Source organism: Bison bison, unplaced genomic scaffold (genome assembly GCF_000754665.1).
Source record: "Bison bison bison isolate TAMUID 2011002044 unplaced genomic scaffold, Bison_UMD1.0 scf7180017864367, whole genome shotgun sequence".
Classification (NCBI taxonomy): domain Eukaryota; kingdom Metazoa; phylum Chordata; class Mammalia; order Artiodactyla; family Bovidae; genus Bison; species Bison bison.
The window spans coordinates 5,228,007-5,244,159 of record NW_011494939.1 but is presented as its reverse complement, the minus strand read 5'-3'; the positions used below and the strand labels follow the sequence as shown (position 1 = coordinate 5,244,159).

Below are 16,153 nucleotides of genomic sequence, written 5' to 3'. Positions count from 1 at the left end.
GAGTGACTGAACAGTTAATGGCTGAGAGGCAGAGGCAGTTTTAGCCCATTTCCCCCTCTCATATTGTTAACAGCACAGGTTATTTTTTCAACAGAAAATTTTAATTAGAAGACGCTTCTACGTTTTACCCATTGTCCATGATTTTCCAAATACAAGCTAACAAGTTTTTCAACTCCTTCCCTGACTGCATTTTCTGTTCTAAAAACAAAATGCGGAAAAGAAACCAACATTTATATTCTCTTCTGTGCCAGAACTCAACATACACGGTTATCCCATAAGCCTGTAAATTGAGTATTATGAGTGCATTTCCTAGAACAAAGTAAGTATGGCTCAGAGAGGTTAAATGGCTTTATGGCAGAGCACTATCCACTTTCTAGGTGTGGGTGCAGAGGAAATGAATGAAATGAAAACAGCTCTGCCATTTAAGACACTCTTTGCTGTGCTTAGTAACTCAGTCATGTCCGACTCTTTGCAACCCCATGGACTGTAGCCCACCAGGGTCCTCTGTCCATGGGGATTCTCCCAGCAAGAATAGTGGATTGAGTCGCCATGCCCTCATTCGGGGAAGACACATTCTAACTTGCCTTTTTATTTTCATGGCACAATTTAAAAATTAAGTATAACAAGTTAAGTGCTGCTTATGCTTCTGTAATGCACCTTCTCAAGATTTTACTTTTGCTAACGTAAAGTCAGACATTGCCTCTTTAGTGAACAATGTACCCTCTCTTCAATACCTGGAATAAAATTTAAGTTCTTTAGCCTTGATACTACTATAGGGGTATTTTTGAGAGCCAAATCAAAAGAATACTACAGTGCAAATGTGATGGATCACTTTCATAATTAAGTTTAAAAAAATCACTAAAAAAAGCCACCATTTCCTCACACACACCAATGTTTTCAGTTTTTTGTTTGGCCTTCTAGTTACTTTGTGGACTTACCAATAAACACGTATGTTAACTTGTAATTTCCCCCATTCCTTTTTCAAACAACCACTTGAATATATTTAAGACACAACAACTAGTTTTTGGTAAATAAAATTTAATACAACTGTAGTCAAGTAATAATGGTTAAAAGACTTTTTTTTTATTAGATACAACTTTTTAAAAATTAAAGAAAAACTATGCACAAAGTATATTTTAGACGAGACATGAAAGTATTAGTGTGCCGCAACTGATGAAAACAAAGAAACAAGGAGCATTTTTTTTTTAACTGTGAAGACTGGAGCATCTGAAAGCAAATGACATCTGGCTGCCAAGGTCTGTACATGTTGTAAAGCACAGTACGCTTTTGTTCAACTCTATAATTGTGTTGTCTTAGATTAGCTCCAGAGACTTTCAACAAGATTTAAATAAAGAAACCATGGGGTAGGTATTGGGGTAGGAAAGATTAAGAACTTTTTCAAAAAAGATAAATGAAAAAAGAGTCTGTAGAGGAAAAAACAAAAAAACAGTACCTAAGAATGGAACAAGAGTAAGTAGATTTACTTTTTTGACACTGGATATAGATATTGATGATGTTTACAAGGATTTTTTCTTAAAATCTTAAAAAGCAGCTTGGCATCAAACAAAAAACCTTCCCAAATATAGTAAAACTCCAAACACCAAACCACTTTCTTAACATTTTCCTTCCTGCCAAGCAACCACATAGTTGATGCTCATTAAACATTTTAAGAGCAATTTATAGGAAATAAGTATGGAACTTATCTAAGGTAAACTTTAGATTAAAAAAAAAGTTGAAACAGAACTAGAGAACTTAAGGCACATAAGCAAATACAGATGCAGTTATTTTGAAAACATTAAAACAAATTCTTTTCTTTGGGACAATATATAAAATAAGTTACAACTACTGCTATTTAAAAAAAATTTTAATGATGATCTTTAGCACTAATTTAATATCTAAGGCAATCACACAAATGTAAAACATCCATAAAAAACATTTTTAAAAAAGTATGAAGTACGTTGACAATGTCTCTGGAATTATCAGTTCACACTTCCGGCTCAAGTGGTTTCTGATACCTAGCATTAGATGTGACAGTAAGTATAGCTAGCTAGTCAAACCTGTTGCCTTAAAGGCCAACCAAATTGCCCCATTCTGGTTTCTTGGTATGGTGAATTTATTTATGTAACTAAAAGGAATAATGGGGTGAGGTGATGTAAACCTAGCTTTCAATATAATGCACAGAAATTCTAATAAAGGCCAAAATTATGTTGAGGTTAACTGGTGTCTTGAGCTTAGGAAAATAAAGGCAGTCCACAGGAAGCCTTTAAGAGACATTATTTTATCACTTGGCACCACATAAATAGCAATTTTGTCTCTTTGAAAATACAGTCTGGAGTAGATGATGTCCTTTCCACATATAAATCTCAAGAAACAAAAGGCACAAACAATTCAATCCTCTCTTTTCAGAAGTATGGGTTCTCACAGCCTTTCTTTTTAAAAAATCTATTGCCATATCCAGACAACAGGAAAAATAACACACCTGGTTTGTATACTGACAAAAGTAGTAGAATTGAACCTTTGTCTTTCCTGAGTTTCAAAAAGGGTATGACAGTAGAGATATATAAACAATTCGTATTCACTAAGAGAAAATGTATCAGTCCACAAACATTTTCATCTAAATATAAAAAAGTGAATGTTTAACCACCACCACGTGTGAAGCCCCTTTACCAAACTGAATTTACTCTAGAATTATGAACTGAAAGTTGCTTAGATATGGCACTTTAAACACTCCAATTAGGCAAAAATGACAAGTTAATACCCTGAGTATTTACATCATTTTTTTAAACACCTGGTTTAAATGGAGTAAATACCTATGTTTCAGTCATCTAGGGGAAAAAAAAGTTACTAAAGATCCAATAGGCTACCATTTCATACCTGTGCAGTAAAGTCAGTGGGAAGATTAGAACAGAAGAGGAAGGTCTTTTTGTTGTAAAAATTAGATCACGTTATAGCTCACTCACATATAGGAACCACATGAAAAATGATTAAAGTTCATGAAAAAAAAAAAAAAAAGTACATTTCTCTTGATCCACAAAACCTGCTTTTGAATTCCTTTCCCACTGAGGTATCAATGGCTATGTTTACCAAACTTGTATCTCCCTCCAATTTGTTTCCTGATCTTGTAAATTGTATGTGTTATATAGACTCTGACTGTATGAGTCATCATAATAATATTCATCATATATTTTCGTATGTACAAGAGCACGCTAGAGATGCCCAATATTAAAAAAAAAACAACGTCTGGAATTGAATTTAGTAAGATCAACTAATTTTTACTTTATATTCCTTTCTCTGATCAGAAACCAGAAACTGCTGAAATTCTTGGTTTTTGTATATATGTGTGTAGATTGAGCATACTATCTATCTACATATATACACATGTATATACATACTAACCTAACCCAAAGGCTTATATGAGCATCACAAACCAAAAGAAAATGTCAGCTATGTGATGACAGTATGAATATAATCTGACACCAATTTTGTTGATAAATCCCTTTTGATATACTAATTATACCCTAAAATTCTTCATTATTTTATCTATGCTAACCTCATTATAAAAAAATCAGTAAAGGAAGTGAAAGGAAATTAAAGTATCTGTTGGGTAACTTTAAAAATTGTTACTTTAATTTCATAGGATTCAAGCTAAGTTCTTGGTGACCTAATTATGTGGTTTTTAATTATGTATAGAAAAAAATTTAAAAATATTGGCATAAGGTCCATGTTTAAACAAATTCTGGTTTATAGGATTTCATTTCAAATTTACTATAATAAACACATGAATATTAAAAATAAACATATAATAAAATACAAGTAAATAGTTAATACTTACAAAAATACTAAAATATAGGTTACACTGAGAAAGGCTTTTCTGTAAGAAAGTGTCTATATTTACGGATGGGCATGACCTTACAAATACACATGAAAATAACAAGTATCATTTGTATAGTCCTCAGCATTTACCAACACTTTTCTCATACATTATCTCACACACCACAAAGAATTTCTGAACTAAATAGGTTCCATAACCTACAAAGGGTATGATGCAGAAGTAGATGCTTACTCTAAAATTAAAACAGGTTTCCCAATTGTATCTACCATTGTCTTTCAACTAAAATGGTAGAAAACTGGCTTATGAATTGCTTTGATAATTATCACAAAAAGGTACAGATAATTTCAAATTATGATTTGAAAAATAAAAATTCCCTAAAATTTGTTAAGTTTTTTAGAATTTTCCTCAGAATTCACAATCCAGCTAGGCATTAAAGTTGATACTGTATAGTGTATTTGAAATCTCTGTATCTTCTAAAATGGGAAAAGAAGAGTAAGTTTATCAATGTTAGGTTTTTGATTACTACTTTGGTTTTAACAAAAACCTGGTGACACTATAATCACGTATTTGCATCATTTCTCCTATGGCAAGGAATATATAATTAAGATGTGAGATGACAATAATGCCTGGGAAGCTGAAAGAGAGCAGGCTACCTGGAACATCCCTAAAATACTGTAAATTGTATCTGTTTACCCAGGAATAACAACAATCACTTGTGCTGTAGTTCCTGCCATCCCATTTGCCTTAGAAAAAAAAATTTCACTCTCTTCTCTGAAAACTAGCAAGCTTTATAAACTTGAGTTGAAACATCTAGACAAAGGCAATTTGATGTAGAGAAGTGTGAGAATGTTGATCGACATTTCACACAGTGGGTACCAAATGAAGATATATCTTAGAAAACTGCTACTACTACTGTTAGTTTCTTCAGATAGTCAACTTTAAAAGAAATATGGACCCACTGAGATAGGTGGTCCCTGCTTTATCCTTTAAGGGCAGCTTAACAGTAGAGACTCCCAGGATTTTTAGCTGTTCACAAGAAAACAGGATAACCAGGAAGAGGTCCTCACCCAAAGCACCATTCCAATGAGGTCAAACCCTACTGGGCTAGGGAGAAAATCTGTCCCTGTTTTTCACAAGATAATATTGCAAAGTGGATTTCAGCTCTTCTGCCAGGTTTAAGAAAAGGCACTTCCCTTAGAGGATTTAGAGATGATACATAAATACTTTTGAGAGCCACAGTGGGTCATTTTTCCTTCAAGGGTCTTAGATAACTTTTTCTTAGGAACTAATCTTTAATTTTAATCCCCATTTTAGGGGGACTTGCTTTTGTATCTTCTCCCCAAAATATCTTTAATATAAGAAAGCAATTCCAAGAATGAAGTCACAATAACTTAGTATTTTATGATACTCAGATTGTTGTCATTACTGTTTTATCAATTACAGAAAAAAAACATAATAAAGTTAATCAATTTGGATGTATTTTTTAGTGAAAAAGATTTTTAAAACTGTCTTTCCCTCCTTAGAATGATTCTAAGCATTCTAAGCATTACATGATTTGACCTAAATGAAAACTTGTCATGCAATTTTCTACATATATATACACACACATACACACTTATGTGACAAAATAAGGAATAAACAGTCTTCCAGATAAACATACATAAATGAAGAGACCATTCACAAATTCCTAAATGGTATGCAGGCAAACATTATTTCCTATGCCACATAGGCTTTTTTTTTTTTTTTTTTACAAATACTCACAAAGGTACACTCTCACGGCCCAAGCAAAGACCACTATTACCTTCAAAACTATTACCTTTTTTTCCCCAATTACAGAAAAGGCTTTATTACAGTTTAAAAGATTGGTATTTGGGGGAGAAAGGCACGACAATTATTATTTTTGTTTTTTTGTGCATATGGCATAAAGGAGATAAACCAAGTTCCCACTCTGGAGTTTTTAAAACCTCTCATCTTGGATTGCTGTGGCTTCCTGGGTGAGGTACGCTGGCGTCAGAGCTTGAAGCATTTCTCATTGTATCTGTGAATAGTCACACATCCGTGATAGGACACTGGCCTGGGCATTGCAGCTACCCCTGTGATGATACTTGTGGCAGGATCGTAACAGAGAATAGTGTCTGTAGCTTCTCCATTTTCCCGTCTTCCACCCAGGATATATATTTTACCATTACATACAGACATACCACAGTTTTCCTGTTGAACCAAATTAAAAAAAAAAATTAACTATTGACCTTAAGGAATTTGGCAGCAAAAGAAAAAGTAAAATTAGACATGCTGGAGAAATATCAATAACCTCAGATATGCAGATGACACCACCCTTATGGCAGAAAGTGAAGAGGAACTAAAAAGCCTCTTGATGAAAGTGAAAGAGGAGAGTGAAAAAGTTGGCTTAAAGCTCAACATTCAGAAAACTAAGATCACGGCATCTGGTCCCATTACTTCATGGGAAATAGATGGGGAAACAGTGGAAACAGTGTCAGACTTTATTTTCTTGGGCTCCAAAATCACTGCAGATGGTGACTGCAGCCATGAAATTAAAAGACGCTTACTCCTTGGAAAGAAAGTTATGACCAACCTAGATAGCATATTCAAAAGCAGAGACATTACTTTGCCAACAAAGGTCCATCTAGTCAAGGCTATGGTTTTTCCAGTGGTCATGTATGGATGTGAGAGTTGGACTGTGAAGAAAGCTGAGCGCCGAAGAATCAATGCTTTTGAACTGTGGTGTTGGAGAAGACTCTTGAGAGTCCGTTGGACTGCAAGGAGATCCAACCAGTCCATTCTAAAGGAGATCAGTCCTGGGTGTTCCTTGGAAGGACTGATGCTAAAGCTGAAACTCCAATACTTTGGCCACCTCATGCGAAGAGTTGACTCATTGGAAAAGACTCTGATGCTGGGAGGGATTGGGGGCAGGAGGAGAAGGGGACGACAGAGGATGAGATGGCTGGATGGCATCATCGACTCGATGGACATGAGTTTGGGTGAACTCCGAGAGTTGGTGATGCACAGGGAGGCCTGGCGTGCTGTGATTCATGGGGTCTCAAAGAGTCGGACACGACTGAGCGACTGAACTGAACACAGTCAAAAGGAAGAAAAGAAATAAGTTCCCTTTTGCCCAACTCCTGCTCTATGTGTGAATACTAGACACATTTGCATGGGTGAAGGGAGTGTTAAAACAGAGTAAATGTCAGTAATTGGGGTCAAGATATGGGCAGTAAACTGGGGGTTGTGGCTGAGAAAAGGGTTTTAGTTAACCTAATGGTGGTTGAACAAAAATATCCTTAAAGAGTTGCTTCTCCTGTTATAGGACCTCATAATTTTATAATGATACAACCATCATAATATTATAGGACAGTCCTTTACTATAAAAAGTGTCTATTACATGATCAAGGGATAGGAACATTATTAGTTATATGGGATTACCCTCAAGTTGAATGAATGAGAGAGTTATAACCAGATTAAGAAAGCACTGTTACTAGGGTGCCTTGATTGGGGTATAGAAACTCCCCAAATAACATTTTATAGTTAACTTTCTACACAATGATATTCTTAGCTAAATTTACTCTTATCTGTCAATAATATATATTTTGCAAGGATGAGTGATTCTTTAAAAAAAGAAATTACACTAAAACTGTCTATTGCATAAATCTGTTTATGCTGCAGGTCAATTATTCTTCTATTTAAATTTCATATTAATTCAGACAGTTATTGTATATTATTATCCTGCTTCCACATAACCAGCAATGGATAGATTCTACCAGTGAGTACAACAAACATTTTTACTTGATTAGATTTGCTATATATAAATTTCACTCTTGTAGAAAAAATTAAACCTTGGTGGATTTATATAATAGAGGATAGTACTTTTGGGTCTAGAAGAGTAAGTGAGTACTTAAAAATGCCTACATTAGAGTTTATATACACCCAAAATGACTTGGCCCATTATCACTAGTGAATGACAAAATTTTTATGTAGAATACCACCTATGAATTGTATCAATTATGTGCCAAACTATAACACTTTTCAATTAAAGCACAATGAGCTCTTTCTAGAAATTCTGAAAGTTTTAAATACCACAAAAAACAATACCCTTAGTTTTCAAGTACAAGCTGGCTTATACTATTGAACTTTATAGTCATTTGGATGATGATTCTTAAGCTATATAATTATAGGATATTGTTATTAACATCATTTCTTAAATAGTGCTCAGAATTAATTGAAACAAGCAATCTTCAAAACTGATATTCACTCGTATCAGGAAATGACTTGCATAGTAGTTTATTTTACTCTATGTTAGTCTCAAGAGTAATGACAGCTACTAATAAAAATAACTTAATAACACATTAAGTTTTAAATGTTATTTTTCATGACTTAAATGAAACACAATTTTAATACTGTAAAATATACCTCTCTCCTTAATTATTATTTTTTTAAATTATTATTTTTATTATTATTTATTTTTATGTTTAAATAATGCTGAATCATTAAAATGCCAACAATAAAGAATTATTTTTTATTATTATTTTTAAATAATGCTGAATCATTAAAATGCCAATAAAGAAAAAGAATCAGATTTATTATTCTAAACTTTAATGACATTTTAAATACCTAGTCCACTGAAGAAGGCTAAAAAAATACTTCGTCAGTAAAAAAATTTCACAATTAAAAAAATATGTTCCTGATAAAAATTAAAAAGTGAAATATGTTTATAATATCAAGTTGTGGCTTTTAGGAATTATGCAATGTCAAAAGGCATGAAAATATCAAGGTACAGCAGGGAAAAATGCTGGGTCCATTATGACTGCACAAAAAGAGCTCATTTTTCAACTCTTTTTTGGTCATTCGATATTCTAAGCACTTTAAAACTGTTCAAATAGCTTTCTACCATGAAATTGGTAGATTTCATGAAATAGTTGATTCATCATTTTTCATTTGATTAGTATTAAAAGGGTAGGCAAAGACTCACAGATGGTTCAAAACCTGCCTATCAATAATACATACATAGATACATTTAGAGGTACTGGTTTTAAGAATGGCCCAGGGGAGAAAAGATAAAACAAAAATTAAGAGATTTGACATACTAGTCTTTTTTTTTTTTTTAAACTGTACAATATTGTATTAGTTTTGCCAAATATCAAAATGAATCCGACATACTAGTCTTAAGACTTCAATATAGATTTAATATACTTCTGATCTAAATGTTCCTTGAAATTTCTGAAGTCACTATCAGGCACTGTCTAATTAAGGAAAATGTGCCATATATGTCCTCTTGTTTTTCCTTAATTTTATCTCAATCATTTAGTTAAAGATATATTCTTTAGTATATTATCATATGTGAAATAGATAGCCAGTCCAGGTTCGATGCATGAGACAGGGTGCTCAGGGCTGGTGCACTGGGATGACCCTGAGGGATGGGATGGGGAGGGAGGTGGGAGGGAGGTTCACGATGGGGAACACATGCACACCCATGGCTGATTCATGTGAATGTATGGCAAAAACCACCACAATATTGTAAAGTAATTAGCCTCCAATTAAAAAACAAAACATGCTTTTGATATGCCCTGTGTTATGCTAGATGCCAGCAATTATCTTCCTAAGCTCTGCTATTGTTTTGTATAGTACAGTCAACTTCTCAGTGAATAGAAGCTCTTAGTGAAAACGCACTATATTTAAAAATATTCACTGTAATAAACCAATTAAAAAAAGCTTTGGTTAAAAAACTTAGAAGTAAGTGTAAGCACTTGTCATGCAGCTGGACGTGACCATAACAAGGGTTCTTCTGTGGCAGGGCACATTCTCACCTGTCTCTTGTAGGAGGACAATGAACTAGAGAATTGCAGTTCATTTTATTTAAATGGGATATAAGAAGGACAGAAGACTATGTTCCCTTTTTACCATGAAACTGAAGATCCTATTATGTCCCTTTCATCAACTGAGGCAATGTTACTCTGAATACATTACTAATTGGAGACTATACTTCAATGTCAACAGCTTCAGAAAAATAGTGTTATACCCAAACCCTAGTCATTATCCTTACAGTCTATATTTCTTATATTTTATATAAAATTGTCTTAACATTAGGACCCTCTGTTACTTCATTCTCTATTTGTTTACTTACTCAATAAATATTTACTAATAGAGGTTAGGTATAGTGACAGATCAGAAAGAAAAGGCATTATTTCGGAACAGGGCAATCTCAGATTGTTATAACTATGCAGTGGTCCTTGAAAGACAAGTAGATAAGGTAGAAAAGGCATTAAAGGCTAAGTGGATAGAATGAACAAAGGCAAGAACACATACCATCTGGATAGCAAACGCAAGCAACAGATACTAGTGGTAAAATGGGTTAGAAAAGCAAGACATTAGAAGCTTGAAAAGGGTTTCTCCCCCACTCTCCCTTCTCTGGAGAGGGGAGAAGGGCTAGAAATTGATTTATAATTGATCATGTATACATGATAAAGCCTCCATAAAAATCCCAAAAAATAGGACATGGAGAGCTTCTAGGTTGGTAAACACATCCATGTGCTAGGAGGATGGAGCACCACAAATCCATGAGGACAGAAAGTTCTGTGCTTGGGATCCTTCCAGACCTGACTATGGGTACCTCTCTATCTGGCTGCCCATCTCTGTCCTTTGTAATAACCTGTAAACATAAGTAAGTGTTTTTCCTGAGAAAATTACTGAATTCATGGGGGGGACTGTGAAAACCTTGATTTATAGTTGACTGCTCAGAAGTACTGGTGACAACCTGAGACTTGTGACTGGCATCTGAAGCAGTGGCAGTCTTGTGGGATTGAGTCCTTAAAATCTGAAGCTAACTTCAGGTTGTGTCAGATCTGAATTGAACTGTAAGACACCAGTTGGAGATGGAGAGTTGATTGGTACGGGAATAAACTCACATATCTGGTGTCAGAAGTGTTATGAATAAGGGAGAAACAGAGTTTTTCTACCCACTAGGTTGTTTGGGAACAGAAAAAGTAAGCTTAGGGAAGAAGGTGAATTCTGTTTTAAGTTTGAAGCCTTAGAACATATTAAATAGGCAGTTGGAAATTTGAGTCTGGAGCAGAGGAGAGAGGCTTTAATGGAGAATAAGATTTGAAGTCATCAGTACTGAGCAGGAATAGAGTATAAACTGGGAAAAGGGCAGGGAAAAGAGGCTCAGGCAATACCCATATTTAAGGGTTGGGTAGAAAAAAACCAAGAGAACATGAATAAGACTCAGAAAATTATTAGTAATGACCTTTGTGGGTACAACACCTCAAAAGTGGTATGGGTCGAGCCAGATTTCCAGCGTCAGGGCCATCAAACATTTTGATGGTGGAAGGAAGGAGGGTAGAATTATGAATTAAAAGGCCAAGGGAACGCCTTTTTGGGGTGGGGTAGAAGCAGAGTAAAGAGTACAAATGCAGTGTGAATGAAAGAGAACCAAGTGCAGCCATTTTCTTTATAACAAAACAACATGTTACCTAATTTCTTACTGCAGAAGCAAAGAAACCAGTTTGGGAGCATTTCTTCTCTTTTGAAATGTACAACAGAGAGGGATAAGAACTGGAGCAGGAGTCTGAAAAAGGTCAAGGGGGAAAAAAACCAAACATACCAAGTACGGTACCTACTTTACCACGGGACAGTAAAAAGTTATTTCAATAATCCATTCCTTGGAAGAAGTTCAAAACAAGTACACCATATGCTGTACGTGGAACTTTGAAAGAACTGTGAAATAATCCAAGTGTACATGAAATAGTGTCCAGTACTGTATATTCATATTGGTACTATACTTGGTCTCTCCTACACTGATTTTTCTTTTGGTCTGTTTTATGTTATTACCTGTCGGCTGAATGTATTCTGTACATGCATCCAGTAATCTTCAACTGGATCATAACAGTATATTGCCTTGGTCAGTCCACCAGCAACATATATCAGGTTGTTTAAGGATACGGCTGTTATACACCTCTTGGCAATAGGAATAGCTGCACGAAGTAGCCAAGAATTGGTTTCTGGATCATAGGATTGAACCTAGTAATATATAGAAACATTTAATTAAAATTTCTCAACAAGAATGCAAATTTACTTAATAAAAAGTTTGCCAATATACAAAAATATGATTAAAATAAAATTCCATTAATTCATAGAATTAAGGGAGGCTGGCTTGAGAATGAAATATCTGAATTATCAAGCAGAACAGAGTGACAGACAAGCACAGATTGTTTCTAGGATGAATGGCTACCAGGTTTGCTTTGTTCCCATTAAAATTAATGTCTGGATTTTAAAAAATTCTGTTACATAAGATAAGTATGCCTCAATTTGAATACAATTTCTTTACATATTTAGGGAGTCTTCAAAAGAATACAAGCGAACCTCAATTTACTATACTTTAAATTATCACAAGTTCTGAATTAATGAATTCTAAATATGTAACTTTTGACATTAAAATTTGAGAAAAAATTTATTGATTGACAAAATTTAGTAAACTATTGTTAAATGAATCAGGCATTAGACACTTGTCTCCAGAATAAACAGGGTATTTTCAGAGCTGTCAGTATGGCACATGCTCATTGTCCCAGGAATTTAATGAACTGCAGCACCTTTGAGCCATCCTATGTTTACATTAGAGAGGTTTTCTTCCCTTATCTTTGTTCTAAACAATATTTTCAAAGTACACAGAAAATGACCCATTTGAAAGCAGTATAACTGGTTACTGTCTCACCCTTTATTAGTTCACTTACTAACTGTATTCTGAACAAATAATTTTTTGATTCTGTAAACCATTTCACTTTAGTAACCTGAAACTCAATGTTTTCCTCCCAAAGTATAAAGTACCAGACAATTTTTAAAAGGCCTTTCACACTAGGGAACCAAACTACCTACTTGTTAGGCCATTTGTATTTCTCTTCTTGTGTATATCAGTGGTTATTTCTGCAAGAAAACATGGCTTACCTTATCAGAACAAGTATTATCATCAGGTCCTCCACCAATCACAAACAATTTGCCCACACAGCTGGTCACGGCAGGAGAACTTACTGCTTCCTTAAGGGGAGCAACTTCAGTCCATCGATTTGAAAAGGAATCATAACATTCTACGCTACTAAGTCTGTTTTGCCCATCATAGCCTCCAACAACATATACCTACATGTAAAATACATGGAAAAAATCTTAATTATCAAAAGTTTGAATTTTTAACTAGTTGGCTAAAGAATTAAGGGATCTCTTCCCTTTAAAAGTTCCTGGTGACTATAACTGCAATATACTTAGCTCCATTTCTGGACCTTTTAAAAAATTATCATCCTCTCACTACCACCAAGGAGATATTTTAGACATTTCTTTTCATAATAGCCCCGTTCAATGAAAGTTTTAATACCATAGATACATTGTATATGTGTTTATGTACTATATGTATATCTCTGCTTTATGCACAAAAGGACATGTATAGCTTGAAGTAAGAAGCAATCTTTATCCCACTAGCAGCAATACTACTTGCATTGAGAATTATAGGATTTAGCATAAGTACTCATATTCACGTATGGTGAAAATATTTGAATATTATAAAGCTAGACTAAAGCTCTAAAATAGAATAAAGCTAGAAACTAAAATACTAGGTAAGGATTACTAGACTGTGAGATCTTCGAAGGCAGGGCCTATTTTGTTCTTTAATTTAGTTCCTATAAAGCCTAGAAAAGTACCTGGCACATAATGAACTCTAGACTGTATATTTCAAAGAGCTTTCATATACATTTTCTCTTCACAAATAAGAGGAAGTAGGACAAGTGATCAACAGGCCATTTATTAAACCAGCTATATGCAGAATAATCCATTAAGCATCATGAGATATACAAGAAATCTTTAACCTATAGAAGCTCTCCAGTTTAATATCTACAATTCTTTTAATGAACAATCATCATCAACTTCGGAGAAGGCAATGGCACCCCACTCCGGTGCTCTTGCCTGGAAAATCCCATGGACAGAGGACCCTCGTGGGCTGCAGTCCATGGGGTCGCTGAGGTGGACACGACTGAGCGACTTCACTTTCACGTTTCACTTTCATGCACTGGAGAAGGAAATGGCAACCCACTCCAGTGTTCTTGCCTGGAGAATCCCAGGGACGGGGGGAGCCTGGTGGGCTGCCATCTATGGGGTCGCACAGAGTTGGACACAACTGAAGCGACTTAGCAGCAGCAGCAGCAGCATCAACTTTTCTCTGCATCTATATCTAACTATTAAGTTCTACTGAGCCTTCTTTCACAGCATCTCTCGCATCTGTCCCTTCCTTTTGTTTCCCGCTGCCACTATCCTTCCTCAGGGTCCGTATCATTTCATACCTCTCAATCTCCTCCTGGTCTCCACTCTTGTACTCTCTAAACCATAGATTAATCTTCCTAAAATACCTCATCAACTCCTTTTACTAGTCTAACAATGAATGCCAAATGGTCAAGGCCAAACTTTATATTTACACATTGTCATTCAAGTATGTTCACAATCTATCTTTCTGTACTCTTGCAAATTTCCTTAGCAGCCAATGTTACTTCAATTTTGCATTTCTCACATTTAAAATGATCTGTTGGTGGGTCTGTTCTCCCCACACCATATAACCCAGAGAGGTTAGGTAACCTATTCAAGGTCATGCAGCTATGGAAGGGGTACAGAAACTGAGGTATAATATAGTACTTAAAGGCACAACTTTGAAGTCAGGAGAGGTAGAGTCCACATTGGCTCTGCCACTGCACATAAGACCTTGCTTGGGCAGTTTACCTATACTCTCTCAAACTCTGTCTTAATTTCCTCAATCTGAAAATGTATAAAATAATAGTACCTATCACATAATTTTGAGGGTTAAACTTTAACACTACACTACATGCATAAACTAAAAATATATGCTATGAGCCTCAAGATAAAAGGCTCCTAGATTGAGAAAATCTGAGCTTTTGCCCCTGCTTTATCACTTTCTGTGCAACCTTGAGCAAATGACTCCATCTCTCTGGATTCAGTTTCTTCATAAATTGAAAAAGTTACATTAAATATTTTCTAAGATTGCTTCTTGCTCTACGATACTATATTCCAAACCATCCTAGGTTTCCTTAACAGAAAACATTTATGCTTTAAATAACTTTATAGGTTTGAATTCAGCCTTGAATGTAATTTTTGGAATAACTGTTTTCCATGAATTGAGTACTTGCTGTGGAAGGACAGAAGGAATCTTTTTATTTTTTGAATTAGTGCTTCCAAGTTTTGGGTAACTTCAAGTCAAGTATACTAATATTTATCAAGTAAATTTGTGTTCATCAATCCATAAATGATGTTTGGAACATCAATCATTTTCATATGCTTTTCTCTGTTCAGAATAAAGAATTATAATGTTTTTAGTCTGACCTCATCTCTTTCAACCTGCCCCTTTTATGTTGTCATCCTTGATGTATAGCTACCAAAACTCTATTAACAAACCAGTGGTTTTAGAAAATACTGTTAGTATTTTATTTTCATTACACCTACCTTAAGGTCCTCATTATTTCACTAGTTTTGTCAGTGGCAGCAGCACACTAGATCAGTACCCTTAGGAATTAACAGTAGCTTTCAAACTGCACTTTGAGAAGCTCTACAGTACAGAGTTTTTAAGACGCTTTTGTGGGGAGATAAGAGGGAAGGAATGAGAACTGATAGGTGACTGAGTGGGAAGGGTTCCTGGCATCATCTCTGTTCCAACTAGAGCAGTTCTGCTTTCTCATTGGTGGCTCTAAAATGCCTCCACGAGAGGGCTTAAGAGGTAGCAATCATTTTAGTAGAGGGTAACAGGGGACGAATAAAAAATGTTATGTGTGATATATTCAGTTTCTTGTGATAACCTATAATGGAATATAATCACCAAACAAATAAAACCCCTAAACCACGAATCACTGTGCTATATACTTGAAATTAACACAATACTGTAAATCAACCACACTTCAAAAAAAATGCGCAAGCCAACTATGTTGCTTATACTTAGACTGCTCAGCAATCTGAAGTGGCTTTGGAGGAGCTGATAGAGACGGAGGCAGGAAAAGAATCCAAGTGAGCCCTTGTTACACAGCTGTATTTTTATCTGCTTATGTAACAGCTTCTTATATTAATTTAACTCAGAAAAACTGGTTGTAGTTGCCCCTAGTCTACCAGTGATTCTCAAAGTTCCTAAGGACAGTGAATGGTCCAGAATCAGATTATATGTTTTTTATATTTATTAGCTGCAGCCAGTAGTAAGTTTGCTTTAAAATAAGCTGGTGAGTTTATCTTAACACTTATTTGCTTTGTCCCTACTTGTATAAATAAGAAAGATAAAAT

The 16,153-nt window shown here is 35.0% G+C and overlaps 1 protein-coding gene across 3 annotated transcripts in view; it reads right to left on the bottom strand.

Annotated features, from left to right (window-relative positions):
- Nucleotides 1-5,581: 5,581 nt before the first annotated feature.
- Nucleotides 5,582-16,153, bottom strand: part of KLHL24 (kelch-like family member 24) — a 33,065-nt gene continuing 22,493 nt past the window's right edge. For all 3 annotated transcript variants that reach the window (XM_010855663.1, XM_010855664.1, XM_010855665.1), the window contains 3 exons: nucleotides 12,785-12,973; nucleotides 11,675-11,863; nucleotides 5,582-6,043 (listed from right to left, as the gene is read on the bottom strand). In XM_010855663.1, the coding sequence (XP_010853965.1) occupies nucleotides 5,843-6,043; nucleotides 11,675-11,863; nucleotides 12,785-12,973 (579 nt within the window). In that variant the 3' untranslated portion in view covers nucleotides 5,582-5,842. The remainder of the gene's footprint in view (nucleotides 6,044-11,674; nucleotides 11,864-12,784; nucleotides 12,974-16,153) is intronic.